The following is a 22317-nucleotide window of genomic DNA, read 5'->3' on the forward strand; positions in this document are numbered from 1 at the left end:
ATTGTCAAAGTGACCAAGGACTTACCAGTCTCTTGAAATAATACCAGGCTGACATCTACACTTAGACCATGGCTACACTGGAGCTTTACAGCGCTGCAACTTTCGCACAGGGGCCCCCCTGAGCGCTGCAAGATACAGCACTGTAAAGCCTCAGTGTAAACAGTGCTGCAGCGCTGGGAGCGCGGCTCCCAGCGCTGCAAGCTACACCTATAGAGGATGTGGAGTACGTGCAGCGCTGGGAGAGCTCTCTCCCAGCGCTGGCGCTGCGACCACACTCGAAACTTCAAAGCGCTGCCGTGGCAGCGCTTTGAAGTGCAAGTGTAGCCATACCCTTAGGGGTAAATCCACTGGCTCTGGACTCAGCATTGCCAACCCTAAAGGAATCCAAAGATCTGCATTTAGGCCTCAAAAGCTCAAGATTGATTTCAAAATCAAGAAGTTTTTTTAATACATTTTGGAGCTTTTTGCTTGGCCTTCTGGTTTCTGAGCCTCTGAGGTGCACATAAGCTTCCAGGCTTTCCTCTGCAACCACGAGGGCTAGAAACTTATGGGGGTTTTTAAAGAATGGAAATCTGATGTTCTCCCATAATCCCATGACTCCAGGAGTTGGAGCTTTAAGAAAAAACACCAACTATCATCAGACTGAGAATAAATCATGAGAGGTGGCGACGCTGTAGACTAGGAGCTGGATAATAGCTTCCCAGCTACTAGGGATGTCAATGAGAGCTGGATCAGGCCCTGTAATAATATTAATATCTAGCTCTCATCATCAGTAGATCTCAAAGCACTTTACAAAGGAGGTCAGTATCACCATCTCCATTGTATAGATGAGGAAACTGAGGCACAGAGCAGGGAAATGACTTGCCCAAGGTTACCCAATAGGCCAACGGCAGAGCCAAGACTAGAACCAGGACTCCTGAGCCCCATTGCACTACCCTATTTGCTAGGTCAGAGAGCCATAACAATTTAATTGCAAGTAGTTGAATTTTTTTTATTTTTTTTATTTTTTTTTGAAATTCTGGTCATTTCACTTCAGCTCATTGACCAGTATTAATTTTAAATAATGCCTAACCCCATTCTGGCTATCATGCCTGCCTGTTTTATCTCTGTCTCTCTTCCTTTCTCTCATATTTATATCATGCCAATCACCAGGAGATCTAGTCGCTACATTCGTTTCTGAAGTATTTCATCAGGCTTTGAGGAAATGACCAAATTCACCCATACCCCTTCCCTGGAATCAGAGCAGGGCTCTTTGCACGTGGTATTTCAGCCTAGCTCACTATATGGGAAGGCTGTAAACAAAGCTGTCTCTTTGTGTTTTAAGTTAACCAAATAATTTTAACTCCGCTTCACTGCCACCGCTCCTAATTTAAGAGACAAGTCTTATCAGTCGACACATTTTAATATTTGAAACTGGGGAGGAAAAAAATCAGGCTTTATTATTAATATGTAAATATCCAGCCCTGGAGAAGGTTGATAGGATGTGAAAATGAATTATGCCAAGATAAAAGGGCGGCTTACCCACACACTTTCATCTTTGCTGAGGTATTGAAGAAAGTCCTAAATCAAAGAGGATGGGGGACATGTTGGTGCGGGCACACGAACCGGCACAGCCTTTCAAAAAAGAATCCGAAAACTCCCCAAAGCTGCTGAGGATCCCAAGTCATTAACTGGAGACAGGTGCAGACTTAAAAGCCACACAGAGTTTATGCTTTGAAACAACTTTTAAATTTGGCCTTAAAATAAAATCCATGGGCTCCTGAGCCTGTTGGAGAAGGCTGGCTTGCTTAGGGCCAATGTGGTTTCTAAGATTCCCCTGGCTTTCAGGGCCTGGGATCAGTGCGTCTAGTCAGTTGCAGCCAGAACAGAGGTTTTGTGGAGCTCAGCTTTGGAAAGGAGTTGTGTGCATTGAGTTTGTTTGTGGCTGGTTTTTATTTTAAAGAGCAGACATTTAAAATGAATGGATACAGCTGGGCTGTGAAGTGTTAGCCAGGCTTGATTAAAACTCCAGCTGACCCTGCCTCACTCTCTTAGAAACAAATCTCTTGTTTGCACCACTGCTGTTCATGGAGTTACTCTGCATTTACTCCCCATAGCCAAGAGCAGAATCTGCCTGCTGTTGGGCACCTGTGTGTGACTCCATGACAGACATGCAACTCAGACCCACAAATGCTGCTGCATGCCTCCTCTCCTTGCCACTAGGGGTGCCCTTCTCTTTCAATGGAGAGTTGCCTCCAGTCCCCAAAGTCTTGGTGTTTTCTTCCTACTGTCCCTTACAGTGTGTTTGCTGCAGCACTGCAGAATGGTGCACTGTGGTCTAATGGTTGCAGCACAGGCCTGCAGGGTACCACGGACTTGCTGTGCAATGCTGGGTTTAGCTGCACCTCCCAGCATCCACCAAAGCCAGCTGTGTGATGCTGCTTTGGCAGAGGGGAAGAGTGAGGTTATCACTTCAGTGGGCATGGTAATGCTTGCTCATTTCAGCAAAAGCCAGCGAGTATTGGCTGCTTTAAGCAGGGCTTGGCTGGTTGTTCACTTCCCCTGGGGTTCTTGTTCCTTCGTTGTCTCACTTAATGAAGTCCCACTCAGGTTGGCTGAGGGATTGAAGCTAGGGCCTGTGCTTCTGAAAGCATGAGCCTCTATTGCCTGAGCTGAAAACTCGGGCATGGGAGCTGTGAGGCTACAGCTAATGTGTAGACCTCTCTGCTGGATCAGTGCTAGCTTGGCAGAGAGCCAGACTCTGCTAGGCTGGGCTGCATGGCTATTTATTTCCTTTCCTCTCTCTTCCTCCTGATCTCACTGGACATAAGTGGCTCCCTGCTCCCCTTGCTCTCTCCCCTCAGCTCAGCCGACAGGGGCTCCAGATCCTCTAATATGGAATCTGTCCAGGGAAATGCAGGAATTCCCAGAAACGGTGGAGCAGCTGAGTGACCTACCTGGACCAACTGGGTCCCTGTGTCTGTGCCCTCACTGCTGACATGGGGATCGCCCCACCCAGGCTGAATCAATGACTTTGCCTTGCATGGAAGTTGTTGTATGAAGGCAAAACTCAATTATTCTGGAGTGCGAAATATTCCCATCAGATTCACATGCCCACTGGGAAGCTGGGCAGTTTAGTGGCTCGGACACTGTGATGGGATTTGTTGGGGGGTTCAGCTCCTGGATTAGCCCTAGACTCAGTGTGATCTGGGGTAAATTATTTAAACTGTCTTGTGCCTCTTCTTTTCCTTGTGTACAATGGGGATTTTCCGGTGGGACTGTTCTGAGTCCATTCATGATTGTGGGTGCACACGGTACTGCAGCGATACGGGCCAGGTAGATGACTCCTCTTATCTTCACAATGACAAGTGGCATTACACAGCTGAGATGCTGCCCCGGAAGTGGAGGTCAGCCTCCTCTAGCATTGTTCCGTCCATGTCTCTGTCGTGCAGGCACCGCCTATGCCAGGTTTTCCTTCCTTCACACAGGGCAGGGAAGGGCACGCTGGGAGGCGGGCTAAAACCTGGTTTGCTCCCTGAACAGCTGCTGGGTGTTTGCCTTGCCTCCCGTGTGTGCTGTTATCTCTGCACAGAGATACAAGTGGCGCCCAGCTAGTTTTATCAGTGTTTGTTCTTCCAACCCAGAGTCAGTGTTGTCTGGTGGTGGGAGACAGACTCAAGCAATGGAAGAGGAACAGAGGAGGGGTCTATCTTAAGGGAATGGATGAATTCAGAAAGATCCACCTGGGACAAGAAGGACAAAATATCTGTGAGGAGGTTATGATCAGCTTAACCCCAGTCAGTATTTGTAGCAGCAGAAGTCAGGATCTCCTCTTTTCAGATAGGGAAACTGAGGCATGTGACTAAGAGAAGACTGAGTCAGGTATGGGGCCTAGCTATCTGCACCTTGTCCCCCAAACACAGCAGTCTGCTCAGCATCTTCTTTGTCTCTCACATCTGCCCCTGGGATATGACGAGACCTGACTTACCTAATGTCTAAGGTACCCCTATGGGCTCATTGTCATAGTGTCTGGGCACCTCACCATGTATTTATCCTCACAACACTCCTGTGAGGCAGGGCAGGGCTGTTATCCTCATTGTACAGATGGGGAAACTGAGGCACAGAGCGGCCAAGTGATTTGCCTGACATCACACAGGCTGTCTGTGATGGAGCAGGCCTAGATCTCTGGCTAGCACCCTCACCATGGGGCTGTCCTTCCCTTTGGCTACTCTCTCTGATCTGTACTAGAGAAGAGACAAAGATGGACCCATTAATCAGACCCTGCATAGACTTCAAACATGCAGAAAACATGAGCCCTGGATCTGAGGTGGTTACAGCTACTGGAACAGGGCACATAGACTCTTACAAGGCTAAGACCGTGCTTGGGGTGAACATCAATGGGACTTGTGTTCCTAAGTGACCCTAGGGGGCTTTGACAGCCCTGATCCCTAGAGCAGGGGTTCTCAAACTGGGGGTCGTGACCCCTCAGGGGGTTGCAAGGTGGTTACATGGGAGTCGTGGGCTTTCAGCTCTGTGGGGCTGACAACCCTAAGCCCCCATTAAATTAAATTACCCCCAGTTTTAATTTATATAGGGGGAGGGGTAACAGTCAGAGGCTTGCTTTGTGAAAAGGGTCACCAACACAAAACGTTTGAAAACCACTGCCCTAGAGCTTACTGTCTGGAGATGAACCAGAGCCGTTACATTTCTCAGGGCTTCGTGAGACACTCCTAGGTTTCTGCCCTGTGAGGTTCACTCCCTCCACACGTATGACTTGTAAGATACTAGAAAACAATTAACCAAGAGGCAGGGTGGATTCTCCATCACTGGCCATTTTAAAATCAAGATGGGATGTTTTTCTGAAACATCTGCTCTAGGAATTAATTCAGGGAAGTTCTCTGACCTGTGCTACCCAGGAGCTCAGACTTAGTGGTCACAGTGGACCCTTCTGGCTTTAGAGCTATGACTTTGCAACTCAGCTCAAACATCCAAGCTTTGCCTGGCTCCAGACTGAGATGAGTGACAGCTCAGGACTATGGAAGGTCCAGAGCAGCGCCCAGCAGTGTGTGGCATCATGTGAAGTGTGTTAGCACCACTCTATCCAGGGAAGGACATGCACCCCCAGAACCTTGGAGCTGAAGGCTGCCAGTGAGGCTAGTGTTAGTGCTGCTGCAAAGGGTGGAAACAATGAGCCAGATCCCTCAGGTGCTGTAAATTGGACTCGGTCTATGGCTTCCACCAGCTGACGTTTTTGCTCGTTGTCTCTTAGCTCATGAGGTCATGGGCACCAGGGGCCAAGAATGGTGTCTGCTGGGCAATATAGTAGCTTCTTTATATATAGTGGCAAGTATCGCCACAGTGCTGCATGTAAGCCCTTAGGGCCCATGAAAGGACAAGGGCTTGTACTGTGTTAGAGGGCGTGCTGGACTCACCCACAAACCAGAAGCTCCCTCTATTGGCTAGAAGTAGTAGTACATTGTTTCTGTGCCACGTGGCCTCTTCTGCACTATTACAGTGCTAATAATTATTAATATGACAGTAGCTCCTGATATAGGAGTGTTCTAACAAGATGTCTGAATGCATATATGTAAATAAGGTGCCAATAGATGGCACTCAAGAGTGTGTAGCATAGTGCCTGGATTTTGTGGGACCAATAACATTTCTTGTGCCCTGCAAAGAAGCTCCTCTTTACATGGAGGTCTTAGCAGCAGCCAAAGGCCTCAGGCCCTATTGTGCTGGGTGAACACAGAAATTACAATCCCTTCCCTGAAGATAGTGTGACTATAAGCATATTTGTTCCCAAAAGAGCCCCTATTGCGTTACAAACTCTCACCAACAGGCTCGTATGTATATTTGCACCTCAGCCCTCTACTGGAGACAATCAGAACTGCTCATCTCTGTTTCATATGCCCTTTACTGCTGATGGTGATTCTCCTCTAGATCAAGTATGAAGGAGCCCATCAGCAGACTGATCTGAATTCCATTCCTCTTGGCCATAGTGTGCCACTGCCAAGTGATAACGGTGAAATCTTAGATGGCCACAGATTTGTTACATTGGACTGCTTAATGTCTCCCTCCAGCCCTGGTGGGGGCAGTGCCTGGGGGGCTGACTCAGAAGAGGAAGTGCCCCCCGACTGAGTCACCCACCTCACTTCCTGACACACTCTTGGTTTCCCGCACAGGCCTCCTCTGTGAGCTATGGCCATGTTTGTGCTAAGTTTATGAAAGCTGACAGACTCAAGCCCCTCTGGCTCTCAGAGCAGGCCATGGCAGTGGGTGATTAATAGGTCAAATATGTACCTATGGTGTTTCTCAGCTTGCAGGCAAGTTTTTTAATATCTCTGTGTTGTTTCTTTGATGAATATTGCGAGAATCTGTGTTAAAGGAGAAAGGCAGCTAGCTGCCTGCAGGCGGCAGATTTAACCCTTTGAGAGACCCTCCAATCTCTTCAGCTCCTCTAGGATGCTCATTAAGTGCTGGAAGTTCCTCCTTCCCTCCCCCCGTAGTAGACCTTCAGCTTTACAGTCCCCACCCACCTGTTATCTTTTGGGCTGCAGGTTTGTCTGCCGTGGCCGACTCCATCCTGGGTCGCTGGTCAGACAGCTCAGAAAAGTTTTGTTAACTTATTTAAACAGAATTCCTCATGTTCTGGTTCAGGAATGCCTGAATGCCACAAGAAAGGGCAGCTTCCCTGCTCTTTCCATCCCCACGATGTTTGACTAAACCTCTGAACCTTCCAGTGCTTTTCCAGCTCCGCTGAGGGTCTTCCTTGCTTGCTGCTAAGGGCTCTGGCCGGAATCAAGCTGTTGCCCTCGGGGTGAAAGCCACTGTGTATCTCTGTGCTGTAACATTCCTGACCCATCCAGGCTCAGTGGCCACTTGAGTTTAAGCTCCAGGAAGTTGTCCTCCTTTTTCCTGATTCCCAGGTTAATTCTGGATCACCTGGCCTAGTGGAGGAGGTACAGGAACTGCAGCAAGCAGCTCACCTGTGTACAGGAGTTTCGGGGGGAGCAGCAATGGGCCTGTTATTGATCTGATTCTGATCTAACTTTACAGATTCTAGATGAATTGAGCATGTCAGTCCTGAGACATATTTGTTCCTGCCTCAGTAGTAAATGCCACCTGAATAAGAACGTGTGCTGCTTTGTTGTTGTTAAAATAGCAAGCAGAGGCCCTGTTGGGCTGTGTATACCCCAAGTGAGAGCTCACACTCAAAATAGACCAGACAGATAAAGGGTAGGAAGAAGACCTAAGCCACAGAGAGTGACTTCCCTAAAGTCATATAGGGTGACCAGATGTCCTGATTTTATAGGGACAGTCCCGATATTTGGGACTTTTTTTTTTAATATGGGCTACTATTACCCCCCGTTCCCGTCCCGATTTTTCGCACTTGCTATCTGGTCACCCTAAAGTCATACAGCAGGTCTGTGATTAGAACCCAGGTCTGACTCCCAGGCCAGTGCTTTAGCCAGTAGACCAGCCTTTCTCCTGATTCCCAGACTCCTCCGCTGGCCCTGTTATGCCCCAGACTGCAGCACAGGGCAGGGGGCACAGTGCTAACTCTGTGTGTTCTCTTCTCCACTGCCACTGCCACATCCACCCTGTGGGGAATTCGACAAGGACACTGTCTGAGCCAGGGGTCAGTCCTCATTTTCAGCATCAAGCTGGACACTGCTGCTCAGTCAGGACATGTGGTGTCTCAGTGCAGGTTGGTAGCTTCACCATGAGCAGTGAGTGACTCGACTTCACTTGTCCCAGTCTCAGAGAATAGGATTTTTCCTAGCTGGACAGACAGAGATGCAGTGGCGTTAGTTGTCCACAAATATCTTTAGCAGAAGGCAAGCTATGAACACCTTTCATCAGAGGATCTTAGTTTGGATGGAGAGCACCACTGGTAAATCAGCTTCCCTACCCTCCGGTGAGCTAGAGAAGTATTAGTAGGCACAGAGCAGTCACACAGGGGAAGTCACTGGAAGAATTGGAAATGAGTCTCCATTGATACCCAGTTTTGTGCTTCCTTCTAAAGGGAAGGGAAGGCTGGCAGTTCAGAATCAGTTCACACATGGGAGGAGTTCGGGACTCCTTTGTAAATGCAGATCTCAGAGGAATCATCAATATCTATTGCAATCTTTTTGCAATTCAAAGTGCCAAATGGCAGCCATTCCAGGCTCCCAAGCACAAACAGCTCCATAGCTGGGAAGAGTAGGTTACTGCATTGCATGTCATGGTTATACTAGATTTTGTTTGTTTGTTTGTTTGTTTTTACCCTATACTCACCCTTCACATGTAAGGATGGAGGTTTTGGTTGTTCAGTTATGCTTTGTGTTCGTTGCAACTTAAATTTAGATGTAAAAGATAAGACCATGCATGAGAATTAGCAAATGGATTGGATTCTCTTGCTGAGCCTGAATTATGTAGCAAAGTGAAACGATGAATGTGAAATTGACTCAGCAATGAGAGGTTTATGGGGGCGTGCTACCAGCAGAGCTGGACACTCCTGAGGTTTGGTTTGGAGAAGCACACCAATGATCACTCCATTCATTTCCCAGGTACCTAAGCTGCTGAGGTCTGGGGTTCTGGCAAGGCTTGGGGGCACTGGTTTTGATTGGTACTTTATGTGAACTGATCTACATATCACTGGTCTGAATAAATATTCCCTAGCTCTTATCTATTGCTTTTCATCCCCAGATCACAAAGCAAGTTACAAAGGAAGTCAGTATGATTATCCCCAGTTTGAATATGTCCAACTTCAACTTCCAGCCATTGGGTCATGTTAAACCTTTGCCTGCTAGACTGAAGAGCCCTTTACCAAATGTATGTTTCCCCATGTTGTTATAGCATTGTGTGGAGAATCAAGTTTTCCAAAGGATATTTGCTCAGATCAGATCGCTGCCTGTTAATGTGAAAGGTATTTTTATGTTGCTCTCGACATTTCATTCTCCAAATATTTCTTCTTGTCGTTGTTTAGAGAGAAGCAGACTAATAAGTGGCTAATTTTGGCGTGGCACTCTGGATGTTGTGGCTAAGCAATGCTCAGGGCTGTTTATCATCTTTTTGTTTTCTCCGTGCAAACAGTTATAAGCTCAGTTCAGAGAATAAGCCGTGCAGAGTCCGCTGCAGTGTCATTTACTGCGCAGTTTAATGAGGCTCCTTCCCATCATACTTCAGAGAGATGGAAAAACTGTTTAGACAGGATTAGTTGACTCCCCCCTACTGCTAAGGGAAGATGAGCAGTGATGTTTAATAATCTTTCAATGCTTGCACCATGTCTCATGTTTGTCCTAAATTCAGGTCCGGCTGACACAGCTGAAAAATCAGTGTGATCTGGTTATTTCAGTCAGCATGCAGAGGACTCTTTACTTTGAGGCTTTGATTTTCATTCAGACTACAGTAAATGGCTCCCTGGTCCAGAATACTAGACCAAGGCAGGGTGGAGTTTTGTTAAGAGGATCTGTCCCAAACATCTGGGAGAGCAGGGAATAGAAGGGAATTGTTCTGTGCCCAGGGAAGGAGGATTGCTAGATGATTTTCTGCTGAGTTTAGCAGTATGACTGATTGTCCTTAATTATTTGAGTGCCAGCTTTCTTTTGGCATAAGGAAGTGACCCATCCACTTGAGTTTGGCTGGATAAGAGATGGGCCTGAAGTGAAAATTCTGGATCTGAATGTGCCCAAACTTTGAGTGAGGTCAGATCTGGATTAAAACTTTAAGACTAGGCCCTACCTCTAAAACAGGGGCAAGCAAACTTTTTGGCCTGAGACCGCATTGGGTTTCGTAAATTGTATGGAGGGCTGGTTAGAGGAGAGGAGATGGGGGCTGGGCCATGACCCTATCTGCCCCCCCCAGGACTCCTGCCCCCATCCAACCCCCACCCCCCCGGTTCCCTGATGGGCCCTTTAGGACCCCTGCCCCATCCACACACTCCTACTCCCTGTCCCCTGACCCCTCCTCGGACGTCCACCACCCCATCCAAACCCTCCTCTCATTCCTGACAGCGCCCCCCCCCACCCCTGGGGACCTTGTCCCATCCGACCACCCCTTCTCCCTGTCCCCTGAGTGCCCCCCGAACCCCTGCCCCTGACTGCTCCCTGCCGCCTCATCCAACCCCCTCTTCTTTCTGACTGTCCCCCTCGGGACCTCTGCCCCCTTTGGACCCGTTCCCCCCTGCCCCCGGACCACCACCCTGCACTCCCTTGCCTTCTATTCAACGCCCTGGGTGTGGCCCACGGACCGTAGTTTGCCCACCTCTGCTCTAAAAAGAAGCAAACCAAACCCCAGGATCTTACATCCCTGAATATAGCTGCTTGGGCCCAGAATCAGTTTACTTGCATCCCCCTGGGGAGCTGTGTGAAGGCAGGCAGGTTCCATTCCCACAGTGGGTTGGAGTGGAACCTTTCAGCAGTTCCTGGGGGCTCACCGTCCCTGAGTTCTGCTGTCGGTTTCAGGGTTGAATTTGGCCTGTGACAGATGCCAAGATAGAAACCTGCCCAGGTTTTCAGGGGGGGTTATGAGCCTGAGTGAGCTTCCCAGCAAGCCTGGGTTGAGTCTGAAGACTTGTAAAGGCATGTGCTGCCAGGTCTCTTTCCCACAGCTCTAGCCCCTACGGACTAACTGCTCATGAGCGCATACCGGGAGACTCCACCCCCAGCCACACATAGCCCTGGAGATCAAGACTCTAGCAACAGAACAAAAGCAGCCCGGTAGCGGCAGCTTACACCCCCTCCCCCAGCAACCCCATTCCCTTGGGGAGAGAGGTGGTCAGTCTCCATTGGAGCACCTAGTGACAGTTGTGATGGTAATTTGTATGCAGTGATGCCAGCAGAGAGATGCTGCTGTTAGCAGCTAGAAATGAGCCCTTTGGAAGACAGTACCCAGGTCACTGAAAACACAAAGGGCTCTGGCTGTAGTTAGAGCAGGAGGGACTTGGTTAGTTTGAGCTTGGAAGGGAACACTTGCACCAGTAGGGAGCCTGATGAGCTAATGAGGTAACTGGATAGCTCTGAGAAGAAAGCAAGCAGTATGAAAGGCTGAGCCAGGGGTCAGGAAGGGGACTCCATACAACTGCTGCTATGTTATGATGTACCTGGAGCATAAGCAGTAGTAAAGAGTTGGTATCCTGGTGGACTGTGTGTGTCTGCTCAATTCCCAAAGAAGTCCTGCCAGCCAAGAGTTCCAGGAGCTGAAGGGAGAACCCATTCATACCAACTCTCAAATCCTTCTCATGAGTCTAGCAATATTGGGTGTCCTTCATCAATCCACAGCTCCTGGGACTGGGACTGGAGCTTTCATTTTGATTTAAAAGTGTTTCTTGCCCTTGTGGTGGCCCAGAAAAGCTTGGAAGTGTGATCCACATCCAGCCTAGTGTCTCAAAACCCAGAAGGCAAATTAAAAGAAAAATCTCATGATTTTAAAGCCAATCTCATGGCAGTTTGGCCTTTGATTCACGATTTCTGAGTGCTTTGGATTAGGAATGCTGTATTCAACATGCGCCCCATCCTTATGATTTAGACTGAGACCTACTTCACGTGGGCCACCCAATGGAGATCAGATGGTAACTGTGGCAGAGGTAACTGCAATATGACATTGTCCTGCTGTTCCCATGCCCCTGTACTGTATCTTGAAGTGTAGGGTGATCTCCTGCAGGCAACAGCTGGAACCATTAGACTCCTCAGTTCAGATAACATAAGCTGTATGAATGACTATATATGCGGTATTTTAACCTCAGATATCCAGAAGCAAATAGGCAGCTGCATCCATGGGAGTTCTTGGGGTGGGAGGATAGCTAGCCAAACTTTGGCACATCTCACAAGTTTGGGGTGATGGTGCTGGTGGGTTATGGGTCACTGATCTGCAGTCCTATGATCCATTTTTTAAATGGAGTGAAGTAAAGCTATTGTATTGTGCCCAAGATCTGTGGGACCCACTGGTCAGTGTGTTACACATTCTCCTGCTGTGCTTAATCTAGAGGGTGGGTGGATCTCTGGGCTCAAGCTGCAGTGACTTCTGCCTCTAGCCCTGGAGGTTGCTGGTTCAATACCTGGTGTTTGCCTTCATATTTGCAAACCCCTCCCTTCCCCATGTGGCTGGGCCCCTTAGTTGGTTCTGTCCTGTTGACTATCCTGCTCAGTTCTTCGCAGTAACATTGGGTAGCTTCTGTGGGGATGGCTAAAGCAAATAAGGCTATGGCTGGGCCTGCTGCTCAGACTCTACCATGTGAGAAGCTACAAATTAACCTGGAGCTGAGCGGATGTCCCGTGACTGATTCAGGTGGGGAGGGATGCATGTCTGAGGTCTAGCACTTGGGATTCAATCAAAATGTTAGGTGGGGGCAACGGATTGTCTGTGGGGCAGCTAATAGCATGAAGGGACCAAGAGCATGGCATGCAGACAGCAACTGTTGCTGAGTTCCCCTGGCTATCAGGCATAGATCTGACAAGCAATTAGAGCATGAATATATTACACAGCCTATAGGGAATGCCTTTCTTAAAACTTGCGACCCATACTTAGCTGTTTACACAGGCTACAGCATGGAGGGTGAGCAAGATCCTACCTGCCTGTCTGTCTCTCTTTCCACTTGCTGAGGTTGCTGGCTAGCTCAGCATCTCATTGGATATTTCAAATGCTTTCTGCACAAGTCATAATTAATGCCGAGTCGTGGAGCTGAGACCAGATGTGCTGCTGAGATTATCTCCCAGGGCAGACCGGCTGCTCTGTGCTCTCCAGCGTTGGGTGCATGGAAGACTGCCAGTGCTGGGACTCAGAATGTGTCTGATGCCTGAAGTCAGGACTTTCTTTCTCTGCCGCTCCTGCTGTCTGACGCTGCCTGGCTTCTGCTTGAAGCTCAGTGCCTGCCATGTAGCTGAGTGCTGCACAAGAACCAGAGGTACGCAACAGTTTTCCAGAGCTTCCTGTTGTTATGGTTTCCTTTTGCTAGAGGAAACGCAGATCTTTGCATTAATACTTGGGTAAGCTCAGACACAGGCTAAATATACCTTCAGTCTTTACAGCAGTAAAACAGTGAGGAGGGTATGGTCTAGGGCCAGAAATGCTGTCTTTACCCCCCAGACACAAAGCTAACTGCTAAGTAGGTTTTCAGGGGAGTTTTTTGCAGCTGAATTTGTGTGTGTGTGTACGTATGTACATATGTACGTACGTATGTATATGCATGAGTGAACATGTCTTAACATGTCTGAAGGACGGTCTTTTGTTGAAGGGACTAGAGCTAAGGAGATCAGAGTTCAGTTCCCATCTCCACCAGGGATTCCCAGTTTGACCTTGGGCATGTCTGATAATCTCTCTGTTCCTCCAGTCCTGATAGTCGTGTCCCTTTCTCCCCCTCTGTCTGCCTTGTCTAGTTAGAGCATAAGCTCTTAGGAGCAGGAACTTCCTCTGTTTGTGCATGTGCGTCCTTGCACAATTGGGCCTGTAGCTGCTACTGAAATACTAATGATGTGCACTGGAGGGTGTGTTGATGTACACAAGTGAGGAAAACGAGTCTGTGCATGATGGTGAATGTGTGTTCATGTGTCCACATGCGTGGAGGTGAGCATGCATGATGGTGTGTGGAAATGAGAGGTGTGTGTGTGGCTGACCCTGTGCCCATCCATGATTTTGTGTATGTGAGAGTGACAGATCAGGTGGGGGAGGAGTGTATGAGATAGATAGAGCAGATGTCCATATGTTGGTTAGCATATATGTAACCCTGTGCAAGCTCTTGGGTCTCCATGGGTTTGTGGTAATGTATGTCTGAGGCTGACAGCTCTGTGAGAGTATGCATGTCCGTGGTGAGAATGTACGTGCATGCAGGGGTGAGCGTGTGTGCCTGAATCTGTCTCTCTGTGTGTGTAACAACACACACGTATGTTAGTTACACACATCTGCTTTGATCTTTCCACTCTTAAGCGTTGTGTTCTCCTGGAGCAGCGATCTGAGCTAAAGGGAACCAAGATCTGCCTTTCTTGTTTCTCTCTGTAGTTTAGTTGGGATGGAGAAGAATGAAACCAGGAGGAGGATGTATTTCCTGCCCACTGCATGTCTGAACAGCATGTTTGAATGTATAGGCACTGTGTGCCTGGAGCTGGTGGGGGAGCTCTTTAGACAGGGACAGAAAGCCAGTCTGTGAGTCAGTGCATCCTTGCTGGCTTGGTTTTCTGCAGAGATCCACCTAACTCTTTAAAGAACAGAGGCAGCATGTTGGAACTCCCCACCCCCCCAATTGTTCTAACCCATTAGTCTGGTATCTATTGGATCTTCCAGAGATTAAAGATGTGGTCCCAGGCATGTTCTTTTACTGCTTTGAAACCAAACAAAACTCCTGACACTAGATAAGGATAGGACAAGAGGAGTTAACTGTTTGGGTGCCAATAGCTTTGGGCCTGATTTCTAGTCTAACCTTGGCCGCTGGGTCTATAGGCTGAGTGGCATTGGCTCCCACATCTGCTGGGATGGGAAGAGAGAGCAGCGCAGGGCAGTAACGTCTTCCAACCGGATGATCAAAGACTGAGAGCAAAACGCTGCCAAATTCAGTGGGAGCTGCAGGCACCGGTGATTAAAAACAGGCCTGAGCCTCCAGGAGCCAACAAATTGAGCTGTGTGGAATTGGCTCCTAGTTTGCTTTTTGTTTCAAAGTTAGGACAAAGCCAATCCAGCCTTGGGGTGGGGGAGGCAACGGGACCATGTGGCTGCCTCCTTTTCACAAGCCCTTGTTGGGCAGGGCTGGATGAGTTAGGAGATGCAGAAGGGAGACCAATTCAAAGACAGTACGGTAGCACCTCGCTCTCTACCCTCCGCGTCCATATCCATGCTCAGGCGCTGGATCTGTAAGCTCCACCCAACACTGCCTGGGGGTGTTAACTGGAGGTCAGTAGCAGACCCCTGAACTGCTGTATGGTCTAGCCATTAGGGGCAGCACATAGTGCAACATCGTGTATATGTGTGTGGAGTGGGGGAGAGGCCTTGATTCTGTTCTGGAGCAGCAATAAAGTAGCTTTAATCCCATCCGCTCTGCCCAAGAGGTGGCCGAATCCTCACCTCCTACCCAGCAGTGTCCATATTGCCTCTTTTCTTCCTCCCAACCCCATGCATGTAACCAGAAAGAGAAAAGGCCCTGAAAATCACTGGCAAGTTATGTGGGGGGAAGGGGATGTGTAGGCATGGGGGTGGGAAGGGGAGAGATTTGGGAAGACAGGGCTGGTGGTAGAAGACAATCTGATTTCTGATAGAGGCTGGAGCTCCCTGGCAGGAAGACTGCCGTCCTGTGACACTGCCTCCGAAGTCTCCCATAGCTTGAGCATCCTGTGAACATGGGTCCTTTCCCGGAAGAAAGCGATTGTCACACAAGATCCTCAGTTCCAAGAGGAAGAGGTGTGCTTGTGGGAGATAATAGGAGATGGAGCCTTTCATCTCCCAGCTGCTGCCTGGAACCTGGCAAAAGCCAGAAATGATTAACGAAGAGGGGGAATGGTCTGGGGTGATTTTGCACCCACTCAGCTGGGATCAAAAGTTCAACTCAAAACCAGGTCGTACTAGGAAAGGAAGCCTGGAAACTGGCTTAGAGAGGAGGCAGAGTGGAAAATAAACAGAGGCTGTGAAGGGAGCTGCAATGACCTACTGGGGACAGAGTCTAGCAGAGTAAATGTCTCTGCTCCTCTGTTCATAGCTAATGAGCAGCCTTATTATTGGGGAGCTCCAGTAACTGGAGATTCCCCTTCTGTGTCCATTTGTGTGTAGACAAAACCTACCTTCCTGAGAGAGACCAAATGCATCCTGCTTGTTGGCAGCCTCAGCAGGGAAGTCAAGACTGTATGGGGCTATGCAGACATGCCCTTTCACCTGGAGAGTGGGAGCTGAGCTGTGGCTATAGGATAGTGTAGGGAAGCATGTTTTGCTGCTGCCCATGCTAAAAGTGTCAGGTGCTGTGGGGACTCTGGACACCAGAGCTGTCAGTCCGTCACAAAATTCACTTAAAAACATTGTTTTTGGTTTTCGAAAGAAGACCTCTTCTAGAACCACATACAGTGCTGAGTGTCATAGAATAGGCACTTCTGTTTACCCTGAGCTATAACACAAGAACAAGGGGACAGGCTGCTTGATTAGTTTAAAAAGCAACAGCTAAAAAAAAAAGAGAGAGAGAGAGATTAGTTTTTACAGAATGTATTGTTAACCTTTGGAACTCCCTGCCCTGGGATATTATTGAGACATATAGCTCAGCTAAGCTTCACAAGTTGATTAGACACTGATACAAATAAGAATTTAAATTAGCATGGACACTGGCTAGGATTAGATTGACAAAGGTGATCGATCCCCATTTTTCAGTAAACTGATCACTAGTTGGTGTCAGCAGGGGAGTTCCTTCCTGCACACCAACCATGATACAGTAATGCACAATTAGGTATATTACTGAGGGAGGTTAACCCTTATTCTGAAACTTCAACTACTGATCATGAGCCGAGACAGCATCCTGGACTAGAGGGCCCAATCATGCACACTATTCAGGCATATCTTCCTTGAAGTCAGTGGGAAGAATCTCAGCAAGGAATGTACAGGATTGGGCCAAATATGGCTCATATATCTGATCTAGTATGGCTGCTCCATTGAAAGACAGTGAATGGTGGTTGGGAAAACTTCCTACTAGGAGTCCTGTACCTACCATGAAAGCATTAGTAAAATAAACAAAGAACATGAAGTCCTGTGGTTAATATTGGGATAGTAAGTGAGATGTTAAAAACAACAAAACATCTCATAATCTAACAGTGCTGACTATCTGGCATATTATGCTCTTATGCACAGAACATACCTGACATTATTCCTAGGAAATTGGCTCTGAGTACAGTATGAACCCGGTTCTGTATGCTTTTGTATCTTCAGAGCCATAAGATTAATTATGGGTACAATGGAAAGTCTATTGACATCAATGGGCTTGGGATCAGGCTGCATATGTGCCATGGTCTGGTTGCATCTGAAATTGAATAGATTTGGGGATTATACCTTTATCTGAAATCTCTGTTCTGAGCAGGGTCAATTGCTTGAATGCTGCTTCTCCTACGCTCCCACGGCCACATCTTGAGCAGCAGAACTAAGGGTTCACAATCCATATGTTAGGCCACACAGTTGGATGGGGCCCTAGCAGTGGGGATTGATCCTGGGATCTTTGAATCTAAAATCATGAGGCTGTAGTATCTGAGCTAAGGAATCATGCTTTGTTAGCTCAGGCTATAGCAGGCCCAGCCACCACTAGAGGGAGACAGAGTTCCACATGGTGTGAGTTACATACATGGTGCAGGTGTGGCTTACATTTACACATGACCATACAGGAGCATACTGTATGTACGGTGCATTAGGGTGCATCCAATGTGTGGTAAGTAAAGGTGCTCATGATTGAATAGCGTGGGTAGCTGTTTCTTCTAGAAAGGCAGCTTAATTGGGTTTCTGATGGAGTGTTTCTGTTAATTTTCAGTGTTGTGCAGTGGAACAGGTCCATGGAGAGGCAGCATTTCTCCATGGCATTCAGTGCTTTCATGGCCTGCACCCCCAGAGCCCCCTTCCATATTCTTTGGGTTGGAGGATTTGATCTGCACAGATATTACACTAGGGATTTTCTCTTGAGAAAACATGACTCCATTTATACAGCACGTGCATTAATTACTGTACAGCACAGTGCAGGACTGTCACTTGCTATATGTTTGTACAGTACTTAGCACCCTGGGGCCCAAGTGGGTGGTGGCCTGAGGTGCTACTGCAAATACATGGTAAATAATCCCCGTGAAGGCCGCAAAGGAGACTGATTAGTTAGCTGAAATGGTTGAAAATGAAATGTAAAAGTAAAGGCCTTGGTCAGGAAGGATCTTTCACAGCAGCAAGTGTTACCACTAATTCCTGGGTCTGTGGCTAGGTCCAGCGTGGGTTATTACATTCTGCCTGCTTACCGCTCCCCTGGCAGTGTCAGTGGGGGACATTAGTCTTCGCTTCCTGTCCCAAGCTTCATTTCTTTTCCTAGCCATTAGGCTGGGTTGCTGTGAGCTGTTAAATAGCAGCTGTGTCCCTTTCCAGAGGTGGGTGTAATCCAGTGGTAGATTCTGATGTGCCAAGTCAGTGCATCCATTTTAAAATAGGGCTTTATTATCCTTTGGATCAAAGGCACTGTGTCAACACAATCACCCGGTCTACCATAAAGATGGAGAACAGCTGCAAGTCATCAAAACCAATGTTGAATTCTTTTATACCTTTCTTGGGAGGAAAATTTTTGCCCTTAGTTGGGCACCTGCCAGTGACCTCAGTGGAAGCTCTGGTTGAATATGTCAGGGCAGAATTTGGCCTATAGTATTTTTCATTCTAAGTAGAAGAAAATTATGAGTTTGTAATTTTTCCTGGTTGATTTTTTGCTGATTCTGGTAATAAGTGGATTCATGTTCCAGTTTTGCTCCCTTCATGTTAAATATAACTCCCACCCTGACCCCATCCCATCCACTGGCTTGTGGCGAATAAAAACTAATGCCAGGGTGCGTCTCTCATTGGCAGGGATCTTTGGGCAGCGATTGGAAGACACGGTGCAGTACGAGCGGAAGTATGGCCTGCGTCTGGCCCCACTGCTGGTGGAGCAATGTGTGGATTTTATCCGGGAGCGAGGCCTCACCGAAGAAGGGCTTTTTCGCATGCCTGGTCAAGCCAACCTTGTCAAGGACCTGCAGGATTCATTTGATTGTGGAGAGAAGCCCCTGTTTGACAGGTGAGTTGGTATCTTAGTTGCTCAAGGCGAGCACCAAACTCTTGATCGTTAACACATGTCTCTGTAACATCCCTGGCTTCTGATAACGTCCCAGATGTGGCAGTCTTGGGAGATGCTCATTTCCGACTGTGGTTCCGTTTATTTAACATGCTGTCTATAGGCTAGTCCTGCAAGGTCCACTGGGCTCTGGTCCAAGGTGCTTAAGCATGACCTGAAATTTGAGCATGTGCCTAGTTGATGAGACTGCTCATGTGCTTAAAGATAGGCACACGCTGAAGTGCTTTTCTGGGCCAGAGTGCTCAGCTGCTTACGGGAGGATCAAGACATGGAACAGATGTCACATGTATGACACTCTGTCTGGGCAGGGTGTCTGACTACCTGTTCCCATAGGGTCCTCTCAACATGCGCTAGATCTCCAGCAAGACCTAGGCTGGTTTCTTCTTCCCCTTTGACTGGTCTGAAGTCTCGGTCAGAAGCACCAAAGGGATGTCCCCTGGCCATTACACTTGAAGTATGGAGAGCTGGTTAACAATTTTCCACCAAAACAATTTTTTTTCAACAAAAATGGCTTCTCGATAAAAATGGAAATGTTTGCGTTGAAATTCCAGCAACTAGAACAGTGAAACTGAAAACTGAAAAATGGTTGCTTTTGGTTGGGAGAAAATTGAAACATTTCTCCATGTACAATGGTCCCCCCCACCCCCAAAAATAAAAAGTTGGAGAATTTTGACAAAAATATTGATGATTTCCAGTTTTCTTGAAAATTGTCACGGGGGGAAAACTAATTTCCTGTCCAGGAACAAGGAGTACACGCTGTGCTGGGGGTGGGTGAGGGTGGGGGAAGCAGGCCCACCCAGACATGCCAAGTGACTTTTATAGTATCATCAAATTTAAGACCAGATCCTCTAGCCTGACCTCCTTTATATCACAGGCCACCAGCCCCTGCATACTAAACCCAGGACCAAAATGAGACCAAATATTACAACCTGCAGGAGACTAGATTATTATGTGCCACAGGCAGAGACTAGGAGGGACCGAGATGCAGCAGGCCTGAGGCCCCGTAATGGCTGGGAAATAATTGACATAATCCTGACAAGTGACCCGCACCCCACACTGCAAGGGAAGGTGAACCCCCCCTCCCCACCCCACCTCCCTCCAAGCTCGTTGCCAATCTGACCTGGGAGGAAATTCCATCCAATCCCACCTATGGCGATGGGTTAGACGCTGCGCATGTGAGCAGGAACTAGTCAGCCATGCACCTGAGAGAGAATGCTCAGTGCCCCCTCAGAGCCCTGTCCCATCCTGTCCAATTTCCCATCCCCAGCCGTGGCCACCCCTGATGCTTCAGAGGAAGGAGATTTTAAAACCCTCCCAGAATACGGGGGAGGGGGGAAACATCTAGCCAAATATGCCCAACATTGCAGCCCTGAGCCTCTCCTGAAGATATGTGCAGTTTGCCAAACTGCACAGTGCTTTTAGAAATGGGCCCCCCAGCAGTAACCCTGCACAGCTGAACTCCAGGAAGATTTGATCCAAGTCCAGATGCTGTGAGTTTGGATCCTAATATCATGACCGTGACCTGTTGCTAGTGATTTTGCTGGGTGAGATAATTTTCACTGGTGATCTAAGCAGCACTTGAACCCAGGTCTTGTGGCCAGACCTCTAAGCAATGATGCCACCATCTCCTTGCCCCTGCAAGCTAGCTTACACTTTGTCTGTCTGTGCCCCTCATGCTCACTGCTGCAGGAAGAGGTAGCAGGAGACGCAGGGTTGCTCATTTCCAGCCTGGGAGGAATGTCTTGAAGAATTTACTGAAGACATTCTTCCAATTCTTCCCTCCCCATCTCCACTTCCGGGCCACCCATCCTTCTTCTTTGATTCTTAACTACAGTCAATATTTGCTCACTCAATGGCACTATCCAAGTGGAGTCCACCCCCTCCTCCACATGGCTGGATGACTCCTTACATTGTGGTTCAGCTTCCTGCTGGGAAGGGGGAATGGGGTGGGGGGAAGGCACGTGGCTCCCATCCTCCAGCTCAGCAGATGGGAAAAATCAACTTGCCACTGTTCTGGGTGCCCACGATAGTGCTGCTGGGAATGAAACCCCATGAAATCATCTCTGCACTTCGCTTTGGGGAAGCTTCGATTGAGTGCATGCCTTCCTCTTGCGTCTCCTAGGGCTTGTCTGTACGGGGATACTCAGGAAAGTGAAGATGAATTAGCTAAAGGCGTAAAGTTAATTTAATTTGCTTTAGCTTCAGCCTCCTTCAAAGGGAATTCAGCTGCAATGAACTGAGGTCATTTTACTTCTGAATGAGAGTGTCCACACAGGACATTAATGCATTTTAACTTCACACCTTTAGTTAATTCAGCTTGTCCCCTGGTACACGAGCCCTAAGATAGCTGTAGCTCCAGGAAAGTGCAGCCCTGGCAGTCTTAGGGCAAGCTTCCCCAGCACCCTGATACTGCTCCCACTGAATTCAATCCTACTTGCAGGTGCCTATCAGAGGGCAGAAGTTGGCTCTTCATGTAGGGAGAAGTGACTCTGTTTGCTTGTGCAGAAGAGACTTGGGTCTTGTACTTTCCAAGGGGAAGGGAGAAGGGGTGGGGGAGGCAGAGGCTGTGATAACACAGCTTGTGAGCTCAGTTGGTTCTAGGAGTTTTTTCTGCCTTCTTGGGCCTGGTGAGAATTTGCTGCCGGCATATCTGAACCTAAAGCCAGATTTGGAATTGAGCCCAAACTGTGAACCCCAATTTCAGCCTACTTTGACTCTGACCACCCATTTGCTGGCCCACCTGTGCTGCATAGATACTGTTGTCCGGAGTCAGACCTTTCTTTACATGTGCTCAAGAAGCAGAGGCCTAGCTATGGTGGAGACTGTCATTGTCCAAACCAAGCTTGGGAGTAAACTGGTGTAAACTCCTGTTTTGATGCCCTTATCTTAGGGCTTGTCTTCACTGTGGGGGTAAGTGGACCCAAGTTTTGCTACTCCAGCTAGCGGTGTCTTCACTGCACTGCGTTGATGGGAGACACTCTCCGGTCGAATTCCCTTACTCTTCTCAGAGAGCTGGAGTACCGGGGTCGATCAGAGAGTGCTTGCCATCGATTTAGTGGATCCCTGCTGCATCGATTGCAGCAACATCGATCTCTGAGTGAAGACCAGCCCTTAGTTTGAATAGCTTACTTCAGTTTAGCATGAACCTCTTCCTAGTCAACTCAAGTTACACTAAAAAAAAAAAAAAAGAAGGCGGCCACAGTTAACCAAAATAAGTGTCTAGACAGGGGTTTGCACAGGTTTAGCTAAACTGGTTTAAAATCACACCTTTAGCTAAATTGACGTAACTCTCCATATCAGTCCTCTTAATACTGAACATCCTGCCTTTGGCCAATTAAAGTCTGAAACACATCCATTAGCATTGTTTTTTCATAGAATTAGATCAGCTAACGTGCCCAGTGTAGCTAAGGCTCAGGTAGCGCACCGGTAATGAGAGTGTACAGTATAGCTAAGGCTGGTGGGAGCAGACAGGCAATGAAAGACCACATTGTATAGCTAAAGCTGAAGGAAGAGGATGGGGAACAGGCTGACTAGCTCCTTACACATCTAACTATAAT

General features: G+C 48.1%; 1 protein-coding gene across 6 annotated transcripts in view; it reads left to right on the forward strand.

The window, feature by feature from the left end:
- The window catches only part of ARHGAP22 (Rho GTPase activating protein 22), a 256126-nt gene that overhangs the window by 201501 nt on the left and 32308 nt on the right, over nt 1–22317 (forward strand). For 4 of the 6 annotated variants that reach the window (XM_030571381.1, XM_030571375.1, XM_030571377.1 and 1 more), the window contains one exon: nt 18496–18703. In XM_030571381.1, coding sequence (XP_030427241.1) covers nt 18496–18703 — 208 coding nt within the window. Of the gene's footprint in view, nt 1–12630; nt 12863–12899; nt 12945–18495; nt 18704–22317 lie in introns of those variants that run through there. The other 2 variants (XM_030571379.1, XM_030571380.1) reach the window with 2 other exon arrangements.

This window comes from Gopherus evgoodei, chromosome 7, assembly GCF_007399415.2.
Source record: "Gopherus evgoodei ecotype Sinaloan lineage chromosome 7, rGopEvg1_v1.p, whole genome shotgun sequence".
Taxonomy (NCBI): domain Eukaryota; kingdom Metazoa; phylum Chordata; order Testudines; family Testudinidae; genus Gopherus; species Gopherus evgoodei.